General features: G+C 40.3%; 1 protein-coding gene across 1 annotated transcript; it reads right to left on the bottom strand.

The window, feature by feature from the left end:
* Positions 1-9,871: 9,871 nt before the first annotated feature.
* Positions 9,872-21,501, bottom strand: LOC124884194 (TRPM8 channel-associated factor homolog). Its single transcript, XM_047391948.1, has 12 exons — positions 21,056-21,501; positions 20,129-20,918; positions 19,434-19,650; positions 19,043-19,334; positions 18,481-18,782; positions 18,203-18,377; positions 17,967-18,061; positions 17,153-17,363; positions 11,480-11,716; positions 11,153-11,376; positions 10,900-11,013; positions 9,872-10,706 (listed from the first exon to the last, which is right to left on the bottom strand). The coding sequence occupies exons 2-12, from the start codon at positions 20,773-20,775 to the stop codon at positions 10,473-10,475; spliced, it is 2,748 nt and encodes a 915-aa protein (XP_047247904.1). The 5' UTR covers positions 20,776-20,918; positions 21,056-21,501; the 3' UTR covers positions 9,872-10,472.
* Positions 21,502-21,562: the final 61 nt, after the last annotated feature.

Here is a 21,562-nt window from a genome sequence, read left to right on the forward strand (position 1 = left end):
ATCACAGACTCTGTACCTGTTTTTACATTAATTCTTGTTCCTCTTCCATCATTTATACATACCAAATTTTTTATTTCCATTATTTCTTCAATAACTTGTCCATTTTATCATTATATTTTCCCCATAATGTGCTGTTAGCATTAAAATCTCCACACCAGACTACTTTTCCTTCTAAATACCCCATTAATTCATCCATCAACTCAAATGATAATATTTTACATGGATTATAAAAATTTATTATTTTACACTTTTCCTTTTTATTGTAAATTTCAACTACTATATATTCTAACTCTTTGCCTTTTCCTAATATCTGATATTGTATCCCTTGTTTTATAAATATTCCACATCCTCCTCCACTTCCTTCTAGTCTATCCCTTCTGATACTATTGTACCCTTTAAACACAAAATCTAGTTTTGGCTTTAACCACGTCTCCTGTATACATATAATTTCTGGTTTTTCTTCAATTCCATCTAAATACCATTTAAATTCCTGTCCATTAGCGATTAAACTTCTTGCATTCCACTGTAATATTATCATATATTTCTATCAGCTGGGGTTCCTCCTTGCCTCCCATCTGTTTCCAACTTTTTATGAATGTTTTCCCAAGATCCTTCTTTAAACCCTAAGAACTTTTCTGCTCCTCTGACTATTATTTTAATCTTTTCTAACATCTTAGTGGTGGAGGAATGAAAGGCCTCACAGAAAAACTCAGATATCCTATTTTAACATTTTGTGGCAACACCTTTTCTTCAAAGTCTATTAAAATTGACAGGCTTCCTACTCTTTCTCCATTTACATTTTTTGTCAGTCTTTTGAGATTTTTTACCTTTGCACCAACAATGCTTTTTTTTAACTTGTCTATATCTTCCTCCAGAGGAATGCCATAAATTACCCCCCGAATGATTTTATCTTCTCCTATAATCTTCCTCTCTGTCACTGTTTTCTTGCAAATGTTTTCCACTTGTAAAGCCTTTCTTCTTTGTTCTTCGGTTTTACACACCACCAGTATATTTCCATCTCTCAAGACCTTCACCATTTCAACATCTCCTATCTTTTTTTTTATTTCTCTAGATAGTGAAATAGGACTCAGGTTCTCTTTTTCTTCTTCATTTTTTATCTTTAATATTATTTTACATTCTTCCCTTCCAATTTTCCTCCTAACTACTCTCTCTTCTTCAGAACTGTTTTCTTCCAGCTCTCTTTTACTCCTTTGGCTGTCTAACAATTTCCCTTCTTCTGCTTTACCTCTTCCGCGTCCTCTCCCTCTAATTACTGGCGTCCATTCATCAAAGTCCATATTATCCTCCTGTGTATTCATTCTGAACCATTCACATACCAGTTTATGCCTTTTACTGACACTTCCAAAAGTAAATAATTTCTACCACTGTGGGGTTCTAAATAGACCAACGTTTTCAGACCGAAGTTTCGCGCTCCGCCGACACTCAGCCTCACTCGTCTTCACTCTGGCCCCATCCGTACCTGTGCGCTATCTGCCACCTAGTGGACTCTTTAAGTATCGCAACTAATACCATACAAGGAAATTGGCACTTTAGTATTCATCTAAGACACAATATCATTACAATTTAAGATATATTGCTGTCTTTTACACCTTATTTACTTTACCAGTTAGCAGTAGTATTATGAGCTGTACTGATTCATTTACTTTTTAACATATTTTTATCTAACTGCAAACATTTTAACCCTTTACAGTAGCAATGTGGTGGTTACTTTCTGCACAGGGAGATGGAAATGGGCAAAGATTATATTAAGATGGATAGAGCTAAATATAGGGCAGTCCAAAAAGAAAACCTGTTAGAGGCAGCAAAAAGACTTGAGACTAAGGTGGGGATTCACCTTCCAGCAGGACAAAAACATATAAATAGAGCTACAGTAAAATGATTTAAATCAAATTATATCCATCTGTTAGAATAGCATAGTCAAAGTCTAGACTTAAATCCAATTCAGAATCCATGGGAAGAATTGAACATTAATGTTCACAGATGCTCTCCATTCAATTTTACTGAAGTTGAGATATTTTGCAAGGAAGAATGGTCAAATATTTTGGACTTGCCGCTTTAAGTGCAGAGAAAGGATGTTATACTGAGTGTTGACTCAGATGGATTACACACCATAGTTTTTAGATTTGTGTGTATAAACCATGTATAATTTTTCTTTCACTTTACAATTAAGTTCTACTTTGTGTTCGCCTATTACATAAAAACCCAATTAACTACATTGAAGTTTGTGGTTGTAATTTGACAACATGGGAAGGGGTTCAAGGGGTGCTGTTGAGCCCAGCCATGGGAGGAACAAGAACTGAACTACACACATAGGAGAGAACAAAAGAGACTCTGAATCCCAGAATACACAGTATTAACCTATTTTTATGACAGCTCCCAGCAAGGAAGAGTCACACCTAGAATCCTAGTGAGGTCACAGAGCTACAAAACACGTTGCAAAGAAGCATTTGTTTCTTTTTGCCTGCAGCTCTCCACAGGCTGCATTGGGGAAGACACATGCATGCACATCTTGATCTTGCAGGTCGAGTAAAAGATAGCATTTTTGAAGAAACCTTGGATCCAAAGTAGAGTACAGTTTGATGTCTGTCTATCTGGTGATCGTACCCTGGCGTACCCTGACCGAAAGTAAAACTAGCCGCCTGACCTCCTGCCGAAAAAATCTGATCATAGCTTCTCCAAGAAGAGATGGTGTCTCTGATTACGGTGATGAAGCATTTTTTCCCACGGCCTAAAGAAGACAGTATGGAAACCGCAGCTCTGTGCATCTTCTCTGTTCATCGGACCTGCTGAACTCAACGTGCACTAGCCTGCATAATAGATGTTCACATAGTCCTTATACGTGATAATTGTGTCTCAATTATCCCAGCTGCCGGTGGTAAAACTAAAGCTCTGCTAATGCTAAGACGGTAGTCACCATTAGTTCTGTTGTGTTTACTCCACAGCTTATTCTGTTTGCGTGGTGATCCGCCATGTCACCCTGCAAGTGCTCATGCACACAATAGCATCTGTATTAGTGATACTTAAAGGTACACGTGGGAAGGGTTGTTAGCAAGGTCGCTAATCCTGGATGTGACATCATCACAGCTGACATCTGTCTGCAAAATTGTGAGTTCATATCTGATTTTTGCTGCCATCTTGGTATTCCATCACACCATTTAATCAGTCATTGTGATGGCTAGTTAACACAACATTAATAATCAGTTGTCCAAAGGTTATTGATCTCTAATTCAGCAAATTACGTTTTTTAACATTATTTTATTAAAATAATTTTTTATTTTCCTATCTGCTTTGCACTGTGAACTGGTTGTTTGAACACCAGCTTTTAGAGCTAATTAGGCCTCATTCATATTCACACTGAACTTTAATATCCCTGCATTATTTTATTAGTTATTCGTGTTTCACTTTAATTCCTGTTCTTGTCATTATTGTTTAGTTTATTAGTGTTTTTTTTATATAATTTTTTATTTAGTAGTTTAGTTGAATGTTTCAAGCCTTTTTAAAGTTTCTTTAAAAATACAGAGTATTTTCACTGTAGGTTGAAGTATTTTGGTAATAAATTCTTGTATTTGGAGAAAATATCTTGGAATATCTTCTTGAAGATGAAGAGGCGCCGGGCTCCGGTTCTTGGCCGGGCAGTGTGTAGTGTTGATTGGGATGTGGATTTGCTTTGGTAGAGGAGCTGGCCGGTCAGACTGATTGGTGCGGCCTTCTGAGGCCGTGGTGGCCTTCCTCCAATGCTTCCTTCTGTGGTGGGCGGTGGTTGGGTGGGTGGGGTAGTGGAACATGTATTGTGCCTGCACTGGGGCGGCTGGCCTGCCCGGCCTGGTTACCGGGCTGGTGCATGTTTCCCTCTCTTGCGCTGACGGGCTGGGACTGTTGGCGCTGGCCGGATGGTTGGGCGGGCTTGGCGGTGTGCTGCTCTGCTGGCTGTTGTGTCCGGGGGAGAATTGGGGCGGCAGGCTAGAGGGTGGCTTGGAGGTGCTGCAACATGTGGGGTGGGGGGGTTGTGTCCTCTTCTTGGGGTCACTGGCATTTGGATCGGTTGAGCGGCGATGGTAGAGCTGAGCTGGATAATGTGTTCCCAGGGGTATCGTTGCAGTGGCGGTGATGTGGTTGTGGTGGGTGTGGTGGGGGACGCCGGCCCCGGGTGCTTGCAGCTGGCCGGGGACCTCTTGCCGGGTGAGTTTGTCCCATCTTGGTGTGGGGTCAGGGGTTCCGTTGTGGGTGCGGTGCTCAGGGGCTGGGGCAGCGTTGCGTGGGGCCCTTGCCTTGCCATTGCAGCGCGCTGTGTGGTGGGGTCAGGGTTTTGGCGGGGTGCTTGGAGCGGTGCTGTGTGTGGAGCTTGCGCTGTGTGGGTGTGGCTTTGTTGGCTTTTCAGAGATAGTGCTCACCTGTGGGGGTGTGCCGCTGTGCTGTTTGGAGGGGATTCATGGCGTTTGGGTTCGGGGGCATGTGTTCGATATCTGTGTCCTGGTTGGGGGTGGCCCTGTAGGGAAATTCATGCTGGGGTCCATTTTGGGTGGGGGGGCTCATGGGGTTAGGATTGGAATTCATTGGGGGGGTTGGGATTGTTTCATCCTGTGGTGGCTTTAGTCGGCAGGCTAGTTTGGACCATGTAGACCCCTCTTTTGTACATGGCCCCCTCTCCGCATGAAGATGGAAGTTGTTGGGGACTGGGGTCGGGGTCCGGGCCGGGGTCGCTCAGGGTCAGGCACCGGCCCAGGCCAGCCCAGCCCAGGTTCAGGTGCGGGGATGGTCTGCTTTAATGAAGATGTTTGGTGGTTTTTCTAAAATCATACCTGCTGGCAGCCCGCCATAGCCAAGGCCACCTGTTCCAAAACCTCCTGGTACCACACTGCCGGGTCCAACATCTCGGCCTCCACCTCTACAACCTCCTACTGCTGGGTTCAAACAAACACATGTGTGACTCTAATCAGTATCATTATTAAAACCATGCTTAACATTTTCAATTACTTTGTCTAACAATCCAGAGTTCTAAATATTAATATCACAAGAATCTCCATCCACCAAACCTAAAGATTTCTCAACTATTCTGAAGAGAATGACGGTTTTAATCTTGAGGGCGTTAGTAGAGTATGTGGTATTGTTTATTCATAAATACTGTGTATTATGTTTAGAACGGTCTCTGTAGATAAGGCTTCCAGAAGCTATGGCCTGCAGGTCAATGATGCCTGACCTGGCAGTGACCAGAGGACCCTGCTCGTAGGCAGCAGCGATGAAAGCTGTCGAACTGCAGTGGGAGACCTTGTCCAAAACAGTAGACAGGTACCCAGTGGGCAGAAAGACTGTCTGTAGTTGTAAAAGCAACAACTTGGGCATAGGAGGATTTCAGAGAGGATATGGAGAAGGACTTTTGGTTGGAAATTTCTGGAAAACTGTTCAACAACTCAGACTGGGAAAGCAGGGACTATCTAATGCTAAGTATCATGTATGACAGCAAATGCTGATTCGGAAAGAGGTTACTGTCGAACAAAGGAAGGAGCACTTTCATGATCTTCTCAACCCGGTCACCATGTCCTTCTCAGAGGAGGCAGAGGCTGAGGGCTCAGGGAAAGTCCTCAGACAATTTGGGGAAGTCTTTGGCGATGGTAGAGGTTGAAAAGGTCATTAAAAAAATGAGTAGATGAGATTCACCCCAAAAGCTGAAGGCTCGGGAAAGTGTGGGCCTGTCATGATTGACACACTTCTTCAATGTTATATGGAGGAAAAGTAGAGGCAACTCCAGTTGAGTGGCCCACTAGAGTGGTGGACTTAGTTTTTAAGAAAGGGGACCAGAGAGGTCCTGATAAACAGAACGTAGTTCTCTTCAGCTGTTTATTAGTTAGGTGTGCATCCAAATACTGATTTTAAGACCTTTGGGATGTAGTTGCAGTAGCTGATTATTTGCATCTCAAGTTATTTACACCGAAGACTCATCAATGTTCCATGTTATAAGTATTGCAAATTGTGTTCTATGCTTCCTTTTGTTCAACCAAACTGAGGTTGTTCAGAGAGTAACCTGCTATTGGTAAGATTCTTATTACTCATAATCTCTTGACAAAACTCTTTAAACAATTTTTTGACACAGTGATTGGTTCTGGATGCTTGGTTTATTTGCCGAAGCTGCAGTAAATCAGTTGTAGATTCTCAGAGTAAGAAGAAAATCTACGGTTCTTTACTCTCTGACCTGATCAAACCACTGACTACAAATAGGACAATTTCTCTTCACAGCATCAATCTGTTCTACTGCGTTGTTTTACTGCTAAATGTTCCAACAGACATAAATATGTCAAAGGTCACATCGGTCTTACTGCAGCCTTAGCTTTATTATTTTTGGCTTTAAAAGGGTCAAACTGCACACGGTCAAACTTGTACAGCCAATGGAGGCTGAAGGCTGGCCAACATTATGATTACAGAGGGTGATCTGCTGCTAGTGGCCTGTGCTGCAGAACTGTGAGTGATAGATGTGTGAAGTGACAAGCAGCAGAGAGAATATGCGTGGCTTTGCAGCATACCTGGTGAATGCACTGACCATTTGAGCCAGCAGAATTATAAAAGATTTCTAAAACAAACATATTTAAAGTACCTTTTAAAAACTGCAGCTTTATATTTTAATGTATCTATAAGAAATAAGAGATCATTCCTAAAAATATTTGTTTAATAGCATAAAAATCCCAATTATGTAATAGTGTTAAGGTGTTTTTCACTTACCCCCAGGTTTTGCTGGTTTATAGCCTGCAGGGCCTCCTCCAACAGACCCTGAAAGAGTCACAGATTCATAGTATTACTATACGCCTGTTTATGTACAAGATTTGGCTTTCCAATTGTGGGAAAAGGTCATATCATACATCAAATCATGTCAAACTTGAAAAAGGAAGAACCAATAGGGAATGAATGAGGGGCTAATTGGTAGGTCATTATTTAATGATTAATATTTCAGGCAATAATTAGTTGATTTCTTTAGATAACCATTTGTAGCCGGTAGATGTGATGAGTAATCATTCACAGTCATATGAAATGAGCTTGTTCATTAGCGGTGTTAAATGTTTTTTGGAGATCTTCTATCTTAACAATGTTATTATCTATTTACATAAATTGAACTCCTTGGCATCATTAAATGTTGCTCTATTTTGGATTTAGTGACAGATTAAAACCGCAAAATGTTTAATGTAAAGTTTAGCAGAAGAGAATAGCAACATTTTCCAAGATCGAAGGTAATAGAAAACTGCTGGGTATGTGTGCATGGTACAGGCTGTTACACAGATGCATATCTGCATTTGTGGTGACCCGACATTGATAATATATGCCTCTTCCCTCACTTTTAACTTAAAATTATATTCTGAGAACTTTTGCGACTAATTAAAACTTTTCATGCTGAGATTGAGAGCCTGTTGCAGGCAGGGAGTATTTAGTGAGTTTGCAGATATGGAAGAGATAAGCAGATGAATGAACCCGCAGCTACACAGAGGGTTAAGCATTTTAAGGCTCTTTTAAAAGCCCACTTTGTTACTTTGGCTTTTAGTTATTGAATATTATAGCTTTTACTCTGTTAATTGCCATACTTATTTGATTACTTTTTTCACTTAGTTAAGAAACGAGTAGAATAGAATAATAAAACACCACTGTTTTACTAGTGATTTTTTACCATGTGCAGCGCTTTCGTCAACTATTACTCTTTTTAAATGTGCTATAGGAAAAAAAAAAGTTGGACTTGTATGTACATAGCATCGGCACATGTCCACAGATTGCATTAGAACAATAATCACTCTCTCTAAACGATCCTCCTGCTCATCCACAATTAATAGCTGCAGCATCAACTAATGTCTTCTATGTGTCATCCAAGTACTTAACTTCCCTCCCCTCCACCACATGTATAGCATTAGTAAGTGGCTATTTGGTGTCCTAGTAACAACATGTTGAAAGCTACATTACTGTTGTGCAGTTTTGCTGTCACATAGACTGTCACAAGTGAAACATGGACTGAATATACACGGAGAAAAGTGGGACTTGCACAATCATTGCATGGTTCATTAATGTGGAGTATTCTGGTGACAGATAGTGGGAGTGCTGGTCCCCATGGGCAACAGAGTAACAAAGCTGGTCAGAACGAAGGCAGAAATTGCAATATCTAATCTGAATGCTGACAGGAATTTCGAACAGTTTTTATCGCAGGCTGTCCTTCACTATCATTATAAATTACAGGCAGACAGCTCATCACACGCTACTGCACACAGACAACATTTCACCTGACTTCCTGCTCCTTACTGGATAAATTTGCCTATCACCAGTTTTAATATAAAAGTGTTTACAGTTAGCCTGATTATTTTGAAACCCGGAGAATGTGCCTCCTTTGACAGACGTGATAATGGCAACAGTTACAGTGACAGCTGTGCATGATTTCATGAATGAGCAAATAAATTGGAAGATCAGACAGCTAAACAATAGTGGAATTTCTCAAATTTCTTGTGGGATGGCCTTGTAATACTAACTAAAAAGAACTGAAAATCCTACAGATTTAAAAAGATTATAGTAAAATAAGTCACAATACTTTTGATTCTGTGTCTTATTAGCAAACCAGCTAAAACAATAAATGTAACATCTGTGAACATATGTCTGTTTATGAGCCTCTGACATTTTGTCTGTTCAAATAGATCATATATAGCTCTCTTACTGTCACGGTTTTTCAAGAGACCTTTTGAGACTACGCACTCCAACAAAGTTTCAGTTGTCTTTGGAAAAGAATCAAACCCACAGCATCACAGATCCTCTACCTTTCTTTTCTGTTTGTTTTCTGATCATATTTGGGTTTTCTTTATTTGTTATTTCATACCTTCTGAATCTTGTGTTCATTATTGTTGGATGGATCCTGTTCTTTTAGTTTGTTCCTTTGTGTTTAGCTTACTTATTCTGATGTTTTGGCTGTGCTTTAAGGATATTCTCTTATGTTAGTGTTAGTCTTGTACTTCCTGTGTGTTTTGGTTCAGCTTCGTTGGTGTTGGTCTCCTTCACTTGGTTACGTTGCTCAGTACTCTCTTCTGCCAGGTGTTCAACATTCTCTTGACTAGACTCACATAGTTCCCATGCCACTAACCACATCTCCTGTATTTCATTATCTATTGCTGGATTCTTCTGTTATGCTCACACCGGTTCCATGTCCCAGTCTCTTTGTGACACAAAGTCTTTATTGTCTTTATTAATAAAACCTTCCACTTCACCTCTCTGCCTGAGGTCTGTCTAGTTTTTGGTCCATCATAAGACCAAATATGACACTAAATGCTTGTCCCTGGCATGTTTCCCAAACAACTGGTTGGTATTTAGATTGGGTCTGATACTTTAGGGAGTCCAAGATGCCATTATTTGCTGCAGCTCTCTAAGATGGTGTTTTGGAGATTTTTTTTTACCTCCCTTACCACTCTCTTACTGAGATGAGATGAACTTTAGTTATAATGCTAGCATAATGTGACACACATGAATGTTTTGCCACATTTTCTTTCTACTTTTTTATCTTGGTGGATGTAGCACTATTTGTGTATATAATAAACGAAATGTGTTTTCCAGTAATAGGAACTAAGTATGACATTACTGGTGGTTTAGTACCAATTAATGTCACTGAGGGGCGTTGCATCTGTGCAGTCTGGTATGATCAGGAGTCATCTCCCCTCAAACTGGCTTAAGAGAAAGCAGGAAGCAAACCACATTTTGCAAACTCATCGTTTTCTCTATTGCCTACAGAACAAATAACATTTTTCAACAGGTCTCACACCTGAGGCCTGTTTCAATTAGCATTCCAACAGATGGCTATGACAGGAAGGTAAAAAAAAAAAGAAGCAGCTATATTCAAAAGTCAAGATATTGTTTATGATCTTTTTATTGATTTTTGCCATGTGGAATCTATTAAGCCTGTTAAAGGAATTGAGGAGCCTGTAGTTGGTGATGTTATTAGTTTTCAATACAATACAGTGTTGTATTGTTGGAAAGTAAAGACACCAAAAAAAAGTTCTTCCAGCAATGAGTAACACATCAGACTGTAATATGTAAAAAAACATAATATATTGATGGACATAAGTAAAAGTAGGTGCTAGTATCCTTTATGAGGAACATGAATACTGAATTTATTCATTTGTCCCATGGGAAGATTGGTCTTCCTGTGTGTGTATTCCTCAAAGTATGTAAGTTAAAATGCCCCCTTTCCTTGTATGAAATCTTTGTTACTATAAACCTAAATATCTCCTGAGATCATAAGTCAAGGTTTGATTTTGGCTTCTAAGAAATAAAGATTAAATTTTACATTACTCAATATTTTATATTGTCCTTCTCTTCCCTGGAATATGATAAAAATATTGCATTAATAAATAATTAATTGTTTCTCCAAATTATAGCTCATCTAAAGAAATTGTTAATCATAATCATGTCTGTGATCATAAAGATCAGCTGTCTGCCAGGCAGTCATGCTAGACCATCGGGTGATCGGTCCAGGCAGGCAGGCTGGATAGTTTCTCCTCAGTGGCCTGTTCAATAGGCCACCCCCAGGCTTTGAAGAATCCAGTCAGGTTCATTCCCACAGTCTGGGAGAACGTCTCGGCATAAAGATTCATCTTTCCTTTGTTGTCATTGGGGAAGCTGTTCATCTCATGGTAGGCAGCAAACACCTTCTTAATGGCATCCCAGCCAAACTTCTCCTGGAGCTGCGAGCACAAACAAAAGGTAAAAAAGACAAAACCATCAAGATTGGCAAAGATTTGCATCTGATATATTTGGACTTAAAGCAATTCTGAATCACTTCATTAACATTATGAATAACTATGAAAAGCTGTTTCTGGGTTTTTGATTTGTTGGTGACACTGAAGAACAGTTTATCTACAGATATAATCCTTTTACCTGCATGTATGTCTCCAGGGCCACCCACACGCTCCAGCTGCTGAGCTTCCTGCCTCCTTTAATATAGTCTTTGACTCGTTTGTTTCGACTTGCCAAAGTCATTGCTGAATGAGCCTGCAATAACGACAATAAAGCCAGGCAACTGTGTGGTAGGTTTTGGAAATACACATTAAGTGTTAACAAAAGAAGATATGTATTTGGAGTTTGGTTCATAAAATACTATTTAACTGTTTAAGCTACTGATTTCCTTTACCTTTTCCCTTTTGATGCCAAAAACCACTTCATGCACATACACTGACCACAGGTTGCATGTGCACTCTGTGGTGTGTGAAGGGAACTCCCAGCAGCCTCGCTGTTGGTTGTGTCCCAGTTCGTGGATGGCACCCCACATGCCTTTTGTCGTAGCATGTGTAACGCTCACCAACGCTGCTGCAGAAGCCTTATGTGTCATAATAGGATAACCTGCATGCATCCAACCTGAATAGAAAATAAACTCCTTAAAAAAGCATGCAGTGCTGAAGCACTGTTTGGAAGACTCATAAGGATAAAGATTGCTGTATGAAAGCCAAGAAATACCAACCATGAGAAATTTGAACATCTGCTACAAAACGCTCTTTACGTGGAAATTTGTGGGGTTTGGCAGCCAGGTCAGCGATGGCCTTCATGATGTCATTCCAAAGGGCCGCCAACTCATTGGGGTGCTCCAGCTTTCGAACTGCCTCCGACGGTACGGTGAGGATGATGTTGTCAAACTCCAACTCTGCCCAAGGTGAAGGAGCCATGCGCAACAACGACCAATCAGCTTCAGTTGTTACACCTGAAAAAGAAGAAAATGGAAGGATCTATGAAAAGAAAGCAATGAAGAAACACACTGGCATCCCCTATTTTTTTTAAAAAGAAGATTGAGCTCGAGAATGAACTCCATCTGTCTCAAAACTCTGAGCTAGTATTTGTCAGGACTTGAGCAACGGACCAACCCAGAATGCAGACTAGCAGGCAGCATGATGGTAGGTGAAAAAAGATTTAATAACAAAAAACACATTCAAAGGAGGAGGCAGGAACCAAAACAATAAACGGACAGGCAGGACAGGCAAAAACAGACAGGCTGGCTAGACAGGCTTGGCATGAATAACAGGACAAGAGCATGATCTGAAAATGATTCCGCAAAGAATAAACAGAACGGAGGTGTATATAAGGAACGTGAACCAGGTGAAGAATGGAGCCAGATTAGCTTGGAGCAGGTGAACTGAATAAAGTTAATTGACAGGAGAACAAAACGTGGCTGGAGCAAAACAGAGACTAGAAAAACAGGAAACTAAAGCATAACCAGATCTGAAAACCAAACTTGACAAACCATGAACATGACGACAAAACTAAAGCATGACCAGAAGCATGATTTAAAATCTAACAATAATAATAATAATATTAATAATAAACAGAAGAATGATTCAAAACCTTAACTGTGAAAAACATATTAAAAAAACCCAAAACCAAACAACCCCAAATCATAACAGTATTGATTTCAAGTGCTTGTTGCAACTCAAGAAACCAGAAGAATTTCATATGTGCAGCAATCATACTGGATATAAATGTTGGCTGCTTGGTGAGAGTCATCTTTCCCAGTTGGAAATCCAACTTCAGGGTGTGTTCTTGTTAAATTTAGACTAGGAAATGGTAAAATATGACTGCTGAGTACAAAGAGAGCAATCTATTTACACTTCCACATGGGCGGTAATGAGCAATCTGGAGCAGAAGACAGCCACTGCCCATTCTTTTCAACAGATTGTTGTGTTGCCAAAAAAGGAAAGTGTTGGTACTCTTACTTTTTCCAAAGATCCATCCAGTCAGGAAAAATGGACAAGATTTGTTAAAATAAATAGAAAAAGAGGCATGCCTTGGATGCCGAAAATATTCTGTGTGTTGAAAACATGTTTTGCAACACGATTTTACAACAAACAATCTACAATATTGGTTTCCTAAAGATCAGAGGGACAAGGAATGGACTAACCCACAGTTTATGTTGCACAATGACTGGTAGCTCTAGTAGAGTTTGCTTCCAAAGCTTTAACCTGTATTTAATTCTACACACAGATTCAGATAGGCTGTCAAACAGATCATCTGAATGCTGCAGAGTTAAAGAGAGCTCCATGTGTCCACGTTCGCCTTCCTGTCACCTCTGAGATGATACAGGGGCATTGTACCCTCTAGGAACATTCGAGTACTCAAACACCTCCACCATGTTAAGGTGGCGGTTCAAGGAGGGTCATTGTTTAATGACTAGGATAGATTTGACTAGGAATTGACTACGAATCTGCCTATATGATTGTACTGACCTTAAGATGAGATGAGAGGGGGACAAGTTTATTATTTACACATCAATCAAACAAACCCAATTCTTTAACTCCTAAGTTTCAATTTTTAAGAAATGAAAGCCTTTTAATTTATGTATGCTAAAACTATCAAATCAAATTTTATAATATTCTCATTCTCAAAAAACAAATACAAAACATTTTAAATATATGGTCTGTATTAAAATGTAAGCATTCAGGGGATGCCGCTAATGTTTTGGGGACTCTAAACAGCCGTTTAGTTTACTTATGCCCTTAAACAACATTTCTCCTGATTTCCTCTTTTTCAATGGACAATTTACAGGATACTGTAAATCTTTTTTGTGGGAGCCAACGTTCAAGCTGAGGTAAGGTAAGTTTATTTATATAGCGCTTTTCAGCAACGTGACACTCAAAGCGCTGTACATACAATTACAATACAATCACAAAGCAAATAAACACAGATACAGACACAGAAAAACAAATCAAATGATAAAATCAAACAACAGAAGTAATTTAAAAAAGTTAAATAAAATAAAGAGAATAGAATGATGGACAAGAAAATGAAAGGAAAATTGGACTGAAAACGCAACTAATCATGCCTAGATGGCACAGTCAAAGGCCACTCTAAACAAATAAGTTTTTAATCTTGATTTAAAGTAACTTATGGTTTCAGCGCTTTTACAGTTTTCTAGGAGTTTATTCCAGATTAGTGGAGCATAAGAACTAAAAGCTGCTTCTCCATGTTTGGTTCTGGTTTTGGGTACGCAGAGTAGAGGCTGACATTTTTTCGGGATTCCCACGGGAATCCCGCGGGACGCGAGACAGCCTCAGTAAAGATCACGTGATTGGGACGGTACAGGATATGTATTTTGGTGCTAAGCCATTCAGTTATTTATAGACTAACAGAAGTATTTTAAAGTCTATTCTCTGAGCTACAGGGAGCCAGTGTAGGGACTTTAGAACCGGGGTGATGTGCTCCACTTTCTTAGTTCTAGTGGGGACGCGGGCAGCAGCGTTCTGGATCAACTGCAGCTGTCTGATCGACTTTTTAGGCAGACCTGTTAAGACACCGTTGCAGTAATAAATTCTACTAAAGATGAACGCATTCATTAGTTTTTCAAGGTCCTGCTGAGACATTAGTCCTTTAATCCTGGAGATGTTCTTTAGGTGATAGAAGGCCGACCTACAGGTCCTTCTCAAAATATTAGCATATTGTGATAAAGTTAATTATTTTCCATAATGTCATGATGAAAATTTAACATTCATATATTTTAGATTCATTGCACACTAATTGAAATATTTCAGGTCTTTTATTGTCTTAAAACGGATGATTTTGGCATACAGCTCATGAAAAACCCAAAATTCCTATTTCACAAAATTAGCATATTTCATCCGACCAATAAAAGAAAAGTGTTTTTAATACAAAAAACGTCAACCTTCAAATAATCATGTACAGTTATGCACTCAATACTTGGTTGGGAATCCTTTGGCAGAAATGACTGCTTCAATGTGGCGTGGCATGGAGGCAATCAGCCTGTGACACTGCTGAGGTCTTATGGAGGCCCAGGATGCTTCGATAGCGGCCTTTAGCTCATCCAGAGTGTTGGGTCTTGAGTCTCTCAACGTTCTCTTCACAATATCCCACAGATTCTCTATGGGGTTCAGGTCAGGAGAGTTGGCAGGCCAATTGAGCACAGTGATACCATGGTCAGTAAACCATTTACCAGTGGTTTTGGCACTGTGAGCAGGTGCCAGGTCGTGCTGAAAAATGAAATCTTCATCTCCATAAAGCTTTTCAGCAGATGGAAGCATGAAGTGCTCCAAAATCTCCTGATAGCTAGCTGCATTGACCCTGCCCTTGATAAAACACAGTGGACCAACACCAGCAGCTGACACGGCACCCCAGACCATCACTGACTGTGGGTACTTGACACTGGACTTCTGGCATTTTGGCATTTCCTTCTCCCCAGTCTTCCTCCAGACTCTGGCACCTTGATTTCCGAATGACATGCAGAATTTGCTTTCATCCGAAAAAGGAACTTTGGACCACTGAGCAACAGTCCAGTGCTGCTTCTCTGTAGCCCAGGTCAGGCGCTTCTGCCGCTGTTTCTGGTTCAAAAGTGGCTTGACCTGGGGAATGCGGCACCTGCAGCCCATTTCCTGCACACGCCTGGGCTCTGGATGTTTCTACTCCAGACTCAGTCCACTGCTTCCGCAGGTCCCCCAGGGTCTGGACTCGGCCCTTCTCCACAATCTTCCTCAGGGTCCGGTCACCTCTTCTCGTTGTGCAGCGTTTTCTGCCACACTTTTTCCTTCCCACAGACTTCCCACTGAGGTGCCTTGATACAGCACTCTGGGAACAGCCTATTCGTTCAGAAATTTCTTTCTTTGTCTTACCCTCTTGCTTGAGGGTGTCAATAGTGGCCTTCTGGACAGCAGTCAGGTCGGCAGTCTTACCCATGATTGGGGTTTGGAGTGATGAACCAGGCTGGGAGTTTTAAAGGCCTCAGGAATCTTTTGCAGGTGTTTAGAGTTAACTCGTTGATTCAGATGATTAGGTTCATAGCTCGTTTAGAGACCCTTTTAATGATATGCTAATTTTGTGAGATAGGAATTTTGGGTTTTCATGAGCTGTATGCCAAAATCATCCGTATTAAGACAATAAAAGACCTGAAATATTTCAATTAGTGTGCCATGAATCTAAAATATATGAATGTTAAATTTTCATCATGACATTATGGAAAATAATTAACTTTATCACAATAAGCTAATATTTTGAGAAGGATCTGTATGTGCCTCTGAAGGTTCAGGTCTGAGTCCATCACTACACCCAGGTTTCGAGCCTGACTGGTGGTTTCTAGCTGTAATAACTGAAGCTGTGTGCTAACTTTTAAACGCTCTTCCTTTGGTCCAAAGATTATTACTTCAGTTTTGTTTTGATTCAGCTGAAGAAAATTTAGGCCCATCCATGCATTGATTTCTTCTAAGCATTTACCCAGCGCTTGAATGGGTTCATGGTCACCTGGTGACATCATAACGTATAGCTGTGTGTCATCTGCATAGTTATGATAACTTACGTTGTTGTTTATTAAGGAAAGCTGTGGGTAAAAGATCGAGACAGCAGGAAGAAGAGCTTAGTTGCTGTACGATTTCTTCTAAGATTTTGCAGTTTATTTGGTGAAATTGGGAAATCTTGTCAAAATCAGTTCTAGTTGGAGACAACATTGGTCCTGGAGTTGATGTGGATGTGCTGACTGCTTCTCTGATCTTTTGGGTTTTTTCAGTAAAGAATTTCGCAAATTCATTGCAGGCCCTGGAAGAGTGGAGTTCAGATGCTACAGTTACAGGAGGGTTTGTTAACCTGTCCACCGTGGCAAATAATGCACGAGCATTGTTAATGTTTTGGCTGATGATCTCAGAAAAGAAAGATTCCCTTGCATTTTTCAGTTGTAGGTTATATCTGTATAGTCTCTCTTTATAGATAATATAGTGAACCTGGAGTCCAGTCTTTCTCCACCTGCGTTCAGCTTTTCGACACTCCTTTTTTCACTTCTGACTGGTGGAGCACTTCTCCATGGAGACATTTTCTTCCCAGAAATGACTTTCACTTTAATTGGAGCAATTGAATCAATGATGTCAGAGATTTTAGAATGAAAGTTGTCTACCAGCTCATCTACAGTGTTACAGGGCAAAGTGGAGGTAGAAGAATAAATCTGGTTAAAGGTTTCAGCAGCACCGTCCTTAAAGATGCGTTTTCTTATCATGTCTCTTTGTGAGGACTTTGTTATCACTACTTTAATTTTGTTTGGCCACTGTTTTGTGCCCTGATGCCTGAGGTCAGTGTTAAATGTGTAAATTAATGCCTGTTAACTACATCAGGACAGTCTTCATTGGGACTCCCATTCTTCGATCACCACACTTACCTGATTTATAATAGGGTGCAGGAACAGCCATCTGCACAACAACCTCCAACCCTTGTGTCTGTGTTTTGGGTGGGGCCACAAGGTAAATGAGTCCTCCCCACAGGTTCCACACCTGTATCATCTCAGAGGTGACAGGAAGGCGAACGTGGACACATGGAGCTCTCTTTAACTCTGCAGCATTCAGATGATCTGTTTGACAGCCTATCTGAATCTGTGTGTAGAATTAAATACAGGTTAAAGCTTTGGAAGCATCATTTAATCTCCTTCTGGGGCAGAGTTATGTCTTCAAAATTAAAAAAAGCAAACAAGTCCAATTTGAATCCAGTTAGATTGAGAAACCTTCTTAATTCCAGAAAACATATCTATCTTGAGAGCATTCCTATAATCACTGATCCTTGGGGATCAGCTCTTTAGAGTATTCAAATTAAAAAAACGGGAGGAGGGGCGCACTACCTATCATTTCTACATATTTTTCTTGTTTACAAGAAAGTCAGGTGTTTACAAACAAAAGAAGTGCCGCCTATTTCTGTTATCAAGGTAACACCTTTTAGAAACTATAAGAGACTAGAGATGCATGTTTTTTAAGCAGCAAACTGCAGATTCTCTGAATGAGTAAACATCCTGTCTGTTTTTCAAGTAGAATCAACTTGCTGGGTCCCCTAACGCAATTCTCTAAAGAGAAAGTGTTTTCTTACTGTATATATTCTTGTATGTATCAAAATCAAAACAATAAAATACAATTTTTGTTTTAACACCTTAATGAGGTCATCATTTAGTGCGAACTAACACAATGATTGGATTTTAGATAAAGTACCTGCCATCCTTTGTTGATGATCTCTGCTGGTATGACAACATATGTCTTCATGCCAGGAGAGAGGTAGAGACCTGTGCTGATCCATTCCTCTCTTCCTGATAAACACAAACAAATACAAAAGCACACCAACATATATATATATATATATATATATACACATATATATATATATATATATATATATATACACACATGAACTTGTGGCATTATTGGATAGTAATTTACAAAAACAACACCTGCAGTCTTGACGTCCATCTTGACCCTTTGATTGTGGACAACTGCCAACAGTGGATTATCCTTGATGAGGTACGGCAGTAGGACATCTGGATCCGGGCAAACCTTATACACCTCTGCCCCAATGTTGAGAAGTAGGTGGTCTTTTGGACTTTTGACAGGGCATTTCTCACTTACCTTGGCAGTACAAAATAAGACAAATAAGAGGTTATGCTATCATACCACTGATCATCTGTATGTACTGTAAGTACATATATTAAATGTGTTGTTCTGTGCTCACCTGTGGCAGGCCGGACTTTTTTAAGATGTCTGTGAGGGTTGCCACCACCTGAGAGTAGTGGCAGGAGTCATGAGCCTTCATGTTCAAGTAGGTGGAACAATCGCTGCCCAGCTTTTTGAGAAATTCCTCCTCGTGTTTGCTGAGTTTTTCGTCAACAGTCACATGCTTAGCAAACTGGTGCAAAAGGTGCCGGAAATGGTAGGTATTTTTAACGACCTGGATGGGATCAGGAACCTTGTATGAACCTGCTTTAATAGTTGTTTTCAACAGGCTCAACCCCATTCGGTTCAGGATTTTGTTCCCTGAAAGACATCCAACAGGTCAGAACAACACAGAGACACAAACAGTAATATACACACACTCGGCTAGGCTTGCAGAGGAGACATACTCCCCCATGCTGTTAAGCACATTTCAAGTAAGTATGTAATTACCTATAAAATACTGTATAGAAAAAAGTTGTTTTTTTGTTTTTTTTAAATACACTCGCACACCCCTCACCCACCCCCACAATATACTTGGCATTCATCGTGAAGTTTTATAATAATTAATTCAGGTTTATTACCTCCAAAATCTGTCATTGGGTTTTTCCCACCATGCGACTGTGCCCAGTACCAGGCATGTCCACCAATCAGAAGACCTCCTCCCTCTGCTACAAAGTTCTGAATCTCTTCCCAGTGCTCTTTGGGGTTCGATGGAGACACAAACACACTCAGGTCTTTCTTGAAGCCTGTTTTCTCCATTTCTAGACCTGAGTCAGTAGCTATCTTAATGCCATTTTTCAGTCCTACGCCAACAATGCCCCTGCGGCCTTCATCCAGCCAGTGAAGGGCATTCTTCCAAAATGAAGCATTTTCCTGGTTTACAATCAGATGTTACAAGAGAAAGAGAAAAATTTACCCATGTGTTCTGATAAATTTTGAAAAGTTTTAACTCAGGTCTCTCGTGGACTTTACCTCAGCACTCAGAACTCCTTCATGTCCAGCAACGATGACCCGACCTTGACCATAGTAAGCTCCGGCCAGGAATGCCGGTCCACCTCCCGCTGTAGCAATCGGGAATGATAATGGGCCATGGACCAGAACCTCTGAAGCTAGAGAACCCTTTGGGATGGCAAGCTCTGAAACGCCATGGAGTAAGAACTGCAAGTCATCCTCAAAATCCTTCCCTATTCTGTATTTGAAAACAGAAGCGAGTGAACGAAGAGTCATTGAAAATCAAAGAATTGGATCAGATATTTTATATCATTAGACTCAGAAAGGTGTCAGAAGTGAACAGGTCCACTTCAATAGTGAGTAAAGGGCTGCTGGCTCAGATTTGTTAAATACTATTACCTCAGTGTACTAATACACAACTGCATTACAATTTGTCAGCTGAGACTTAAAAATGTTCAAAACAATAGCTTTGCCTACATTTGAAAACTAATATTTTCAAAAAACAAAATTCCAAAAAAGATGCAAACATTTATAAAAACATTTCACTTTAAACTCCTATATCTATAAACATAAATTAAGAGCACAGCCTCACTGTTAGGGAAAATGTTTGTCTTAAAAGTCAAAACACAAAATAAAATGTTTTGATCTGATCTTTTAGTTTCAAAGGGAAAACTTGACTTTCAGAGTAAAACAGAAGAAATAGAGTATATGCTCACACTACAGCCATCCAGGAGGATGGGATCTGTGGGTAGACTGGAAGGTGCTCCGCCTCACCCTGATTCTTAGAGAAGTAGATCCCCGCAACCCCAGACACCTTGTTTCCATCAAAGTAATGCAATGTATTCTCCTTTGGGTGATCCGCAGCCCAGCTCCAAGCCTGGCCTCCTAATAGCACCCCTCCTCCAGCCTTTAGAAAGGCCACCAAGTCTTTTGGGTCAGCACCAACACTGTATGCATCTGTCACGTACACGCCAGACTTCAGATTACTATTAAAGGCCCCCACCACTTCTACTTGGAAGGTGGAGCTGCTCAGGTTATCGCTGACAACCTTCACGTTTTGATGCACGGCTACAGAAGGGTTGTCTGATCCGTCGCCCCGCAGCCAGATCAGGGCGTTCTCCACCAGAGCAGGAAAAGCAGTCAGGTAGCCCTCATGACCCAGGACAACAATCCTCCCACGACCATACAGAGATGCGGCCATCAGAACCTGACCTTTGCTGTTCATGGCTAAAGGAAAGGCATGGTCTCCGATCAGCAACAGGTCGCTGGGGACATAGGGGCCACGGAGGTCCAGCTCTCTCAGGCCTTTCGTTAGAGACATGTAGGACGTCTCATGGTTGCTTTGGACGGTTGGATTGGACATGGTGTGATCTAGTTCTACTTGAAAGATCGATGAAGAAAATGTAGTGCAGGATAGTCTCCAACAATGCTTTCAGTTGAATCTGTCAACACGTCAAGTTTAACAGGTGCTCCTCGATGGATGAATGCAGGTTCAGGCTGTCAGACCTACAGAAGGAGAAAAGATTAAAATACAAACCAATACTGAGAGAACTTGTGACAGTCGGGATAAAACACAAACATGTAAACCCACAAAGATAAAATATGAAATATCTGTTCACTAGTTTGCTTCACAATATGCATACCTGAAAGCTGAATTTTTATTCCTGATAGGTAGACAGAAGCTTCACAAAACACCAGCTGTCAGCACAGAAGCAGGAATGTAAATGACAGCTGAGCAGGGAGTGACCACCTGAAGGATAATAACAAGAGGAGGAGGGATTTATTATTGTTTACAAATGCTGATGAAGACATCAAGTAAAACCTGCTTATCATGTGGGATTTAATCTGTATTTGAGAAAGATGACAGTACAAGAATGCATGTCAAGTAAATAAAGAAACACACCCTGGACATGAGTTTTTTTCTTTATTCAAATAAATAGTTTTGCACAGTATCCTACTGCTGTATTGAAAAACTAGTTTTACAAAAAATCAATTTAGAGCAAAACATTTTTGTTTTGTGTTCATGCCATCAGGGAAAAAAACACATACAACATATGACATGAAAAACACAACTCAACAAAGATTTTTTGCTGTTTTCTTTTTTTTTTTACTTTTTGACTTCCACAAATGTATTCTAATCGGACTGAATG

The sequence above is a fragment of the Girardinichthys multiradiatus genome, chromosome 18 (assembly GCF_021462225.1).
Source record: "Girardinichthys multiradiatus isolate DD_20200921_A chromosome 18, DD_fGirMul_XY1, whole genome shotgun sequence".
Taxonomy (NCBI): domain Eukaryota; kingdom Metazoa; phylum Chordata; class Actinopteri; order Cyprinodontiformes; family Goodeidae; genus Girardinichthys; species Girardinichthys multiradiatus.